We start from the raw sequence: 4,548 nt of genomic DNA on the forward strand, positions 1-4,548 counted from the left end.
AGCTTTAGGATTTTGCGACCAATTTCTGCAATTGTTACGGCCTAAAACGCCTCATTGTGACTACTTTTTTACTTTTATAATAAGTAGGGGTGTGTATTACCTGGCATCTGGCGATACAATTCGTATCCCGATACGATATATCCCAATATTAAAATATAAGGCGATTATTGCGATATTTTTTTTATATATGACTTAAGAAACAACTAATATGTAAATGTGTACACCTTCATGAGAACATTATGTATGAAATATATTTTATTGGCATATTTTACACTCAAAACATTGGCTTTAACATGCCATGTGCCAACAACTTAAAATAAAAAAAACCCAACATAATCTGCCTGTGGCTTTTAAACCAGCTTTGACTTTAGTGCAACTTAATTGAAGTATTTGCCTAGATCAATAAATAAATGCAGAAAATTAGGAGTTTATTTTGAGATTTTATTGAAAAAAACACTAGCTGGTCAACATGCCCAGGTTTCAGTGCACGTGTACATGTATGGATGCATTTAGAATCGATCTGAGAATCAAGTGACGTAATATCACAATATATCGCCAAATAAATTTTTCCAACACCCCTAATAATAAGGCATTATTATTTTCTATAACTTTGCATAGACTGGTCAATTTCCCCAAAAACACCTGACTGCCTTTCAATTCTTTCATATCAATACGGAAAAGAGCAGATTTACAATAATTTATCAAAATATGGATCATTTCCATCACAGTATAAAGGTCTAGTGCAGAGAATGTTACACAGAGTATCAGTGTTTGTGTAAGTTTTTAAAACCAAAAAAAAAAGGAAATATCTAAAAATAAATGGTACTTCTCTTTTAAAAATCTTCTCAATGAAGTAATATTTGTGAGTTTTTCTACATGTACTGTTGTCACACGTGTTCTGTATTGTAAATGTGTGTGTATGTGGAAATACCACCAGCGGGCACAAAAACAACAATAACAACAATAATGGCCACTAGTATCTCCGGGTGACGTAAACATGCTACTGCGTAGTAGCTGTGAGTGGATTAGCCTGCTTCATGATATTTTAGCAACTGAGTGGGACCATGACCACATACATTAAATTAGCGATATAAACGATAGGGCTATATCGTATCTTATGGTAGATTATTTTATATCGAACTACGATATATATTGTTATATATCGCACAGCATTAACAGGAAGTGAAAGAAAGTGCAACTCAATAAAAGAGTAAATGGGAGATTACATTTATTACAGATATTTTGATTGAACAAACAAGCCTGAACAACAATCCAATTAATTAGGCATCAGTTGATATGTTTGTTTTGGGATTTTTAAAACGCATTCCCACAACATGTCTCTGAAGTCCTTCTTTCCCATCCCATAGATGATCCACAGAAAACACTCCTTTCTGCTCCACATATGTTTCAAACAGATGTAAACCTCCACCCACGCCAAAGTAGTGAGACTTAGTGGTGAGGTAGACCAGTCCCTCTGCTGCTAACAGATTGTTGAGGGCTTCATGTAGCACGGGGTAATACGCTGTGTTGTAAATGGTCTCTGATGTTAATATTATATCATATTTAGGTGGTGGATTTTGTTTTAGAACCAAAGCTAGAAACGTGCTCCAATCACCAGAGAAGAAGCAGCACTTTGCCAGTAATGGATGCTGGGAAGGGTCGATAGCTGTTTTTTTGGGGTAAGGGGGGCTACTCTTTATTTTCTCTTTCCCTTTTGACTTCTTTCCGTAACCGTTATCTTTCTGGAATTTCCCTTCTTGGTCGTCTTCGCTGTCTTCCTCATCATCGTTTTGGCAGTTGAGCATGACGTTGGGCAGGGTGATCTGTTGGATGACTGTGCTGTTGTAATCCTGAAAGTGAACCTGTTTGGCTCCTCTCTTCAGAGCCAGTATTCCCAGTAGCCCTGCACCACAGCCCAAATCCAGCACAGCCTTCCCACCAAAGGTCCCCCCCTCTTTCTCAATCAGCTCCAGAAGGTCGTAGGTGCACTCCCACACCTTCAGCCCCCCCTCGTAGAAGCCCGGGATCAAATCAGACCTCTGCTCCGCCGTGCGGGAGAGGATGTTTTCCTCGTCGTCTCTTTCCGACGCCGTCGTCTCAAACACGGTCTCGTTGAGAAAGTGAAGAGGAGGCAGAGATCCAATAGTTACTGTTTCATAGACAGCGTCTGTGAGGGCAAACTGTGGGTCTGATGGTGGACGGTGTTCTTTGGCTTCTTTTATTGGCTTTGAAGCTTTGGTATCATCCTCTGCCTGCAAGACACAAAGCAGTCAACATGGTCAGACCAGGAAAAAATACCTACAAATAATATATGTATTTAAATACAAATAAATGATCTAAAAATCATACAATGTGATTTTCTGATTTTTTTTATTTTTTATTCTGTCTCTCAAAGTAGAAATGCACATACGATGTAAATTTCAGACCCCTCCATAATTTCTAAGTGGGAGAACTTGCAAAATTGCAGGGCGTTCAAATACTTATGTTCTTCACTGTATATTATCCACTGAACTAGAGACCAGTGTATAAACACAATAATATAATAAGAACCGTAACAACAACAATATTTATAAGAACATTTTCGAAAGAGATCCATTGATTCTTACAAAATAGTGCAAAAAAAAAAAAAGTAGTAAAATGCTTTCATAAATAACAATGATCATAGCTTTAAAATTTAAAATGACCCATTCTTATGATAATAATGCTCAAATGTGTACAAATGTTAGGCTATTTTCTCCAGCAAATCAGAGCCAAATCAGCAACTATGTGAATAGCATTAAAAACATATATAATTTCATTTGTGGATTTTTAACAAACTGTACAAAAATTGCAGTTGATTTGAAAATCAAAGTACAGCAGATTACAGGAAGAAAAAAAAAAGTGGTACATTAACAACATATCGGGTGTCATCACAGTTTTGATGCTCAGGAATTGTTCTTTGTGTAATGATAATTTGTGTTCCTGTAAAAATAATTACAGATAAACTATGTCAGTTTGTTGAGTAAAATTGTGTTAATAGGAATAACATTATAGTAAACGTTTTAAGGAGAACTGGAGTTGTGTAGAGAAAAATTCTAGAAAAAGGTTGTCAAGTTTTCCTGAACAGTAAAAGAAAAATGATTAAAAATAAAACTGTGAACATATGTGGCTTGTATCACTTTTAAAACTGGCTTCTGTTTAATTTGATAACATCATTATAATAATATTTCTAAACATACATGGCTGAGACATTTAGATATGGAAACAAGGAAACAATATTTTTGACTGAACATTAGAGCAAACAAAGGATATAATGAGGCACGTACAATGCTGACAATAGTTAACACAACTGTGCTTGTTTTTTTGGCAGACAAACAAACCACAAGAATGATGTAAATTTTGGACTTAAAATAAATAAATAATTTAGGAAATTTAAAAAAAAAATGCAGTTATTTAAAAAATATTTAAAAATAATGTGAAGTTTGTGAAATATAACCCTGCTGTCAGAATTTCCAAATTATGAGAACATTGTATTTTCTGTTTGGTTCTTGATTGTCAATATAGTGATCAGTTTTTGTATATTTTGTTAATGTGATATATAATATATATATATATATATATATATATATATATATATATATATATTATATATACACACATATATGTGTGTGTGTTGTTTTTTTTCCAAGTTCAATAGTTCAACTATCCTTAAAAGTGATCACAGCACGCCCCCTCACAGTGAATCAACACAATAGTTTCTAATGAAAACTATCTTGATCCGACTTGCCCCAGCAGGTAAATAATACTTTTTTTTCTTTTTTGTTAAAGTTAAACTCTTTTTCAAAATAAAAGCAGTAAATCAAACAAACCAAATCTAGAACAAATACAATTTAGTTGTTTTTTTTAATTCGATGCTGCACGCCATTTTTAAAAGTGTAATATTAATATTGATATTAATATTATAGTGTACTAAATATTGTCACAGCCCATTTGTGGACACGGCAGTGTGTAATCGGTCCATTCACTCATGAGGTTGTTACTCACAGTTATGGCGGAACGGTCCGTCTTTTTACTATGTGACGCTTTTCTCGCGACGTCATCAACGTTTGTCGTTTGTTCCGCAATGTCGAAGTTAAAACAGAAGGACATGATGAGAAATGGTTAAAGTTTAATGATGATAATCTTTCAGAAGAGCCACATGATCAAGAACTCCCCATTGTAGCATGTGGAGCTGCTGCTTATGGACTACATTTCCCAGCGTTTCCGAAACAAACGTCACATCACACTTCCGGTGACGTTTTTATTACAATTTTTTTTATTTTATTTATATTTTAAAAACAAATGTTGCAAATAATATAAAGATACAAAGAGGCAATATAACAAATGTTTATGATAAAAAATATGTATTTTTTATATATAGTAAAACAAATATACATATAATTATTTGGTTTGAGCAGAGCACGTGCTCGCGTGGGAACTTTACGTAGCACGCAATAAAAAAAACAAAACAAAAAAAAAAAAAACCTCGTGTCCCTTTAGGGGCTCCGTACATTTGCCTAGATTTTGTTA

At 34.3% G+C, this 4,548-nt stretch overlaps 1 protein-coding gene across 1 annotated transcript; it reads right to left on the minus strand.

Annotated features, from left to right (window-relative positions):
• Positions 1 to 1,251: 1,251 nt before the first annotated feature.
• Positions 1,252 to 4,237, minus strand: mettl18 (methyltransferase 18, RPL3 N3-histidine). The gene is made up of 2 exons (XM_028469190.1): positions 4,024 to 4,237; positions 1,252 to 2,252 (listed from the first exon to the last, which is right to left on the minus strand). The coding sequence occupies exons 1-2, from the start codon at positions 4,126 to 4,128 to the stop codon at positions 1,281 to 1,283; spliced, it is 1,077 nt and encodes a 358-aa protein (XP_028324991.1). The 5' UTR covers positions 4,129 to 4,237; the 3' UTR covers positions 1,252 to 1,280.
• Positions 4,238 to 4,548: the final 311 nt, after the last annotated feature.

The sequence above is a fragment of the Gouania willdenowi genome, chromosome 15 (genome assembly GCF_900634775.1).
Source record: "Gouania willdenowi chromosome 15, fGouWil2.1, whole genome shotgun sequence".
Classification (NCBI taxonomy): Eukaryota; Metazoa; Chordata; class Actinopteri; order Blenniiformes; family Gobiesocidae; genus Gouania; species Gouania willdenowi.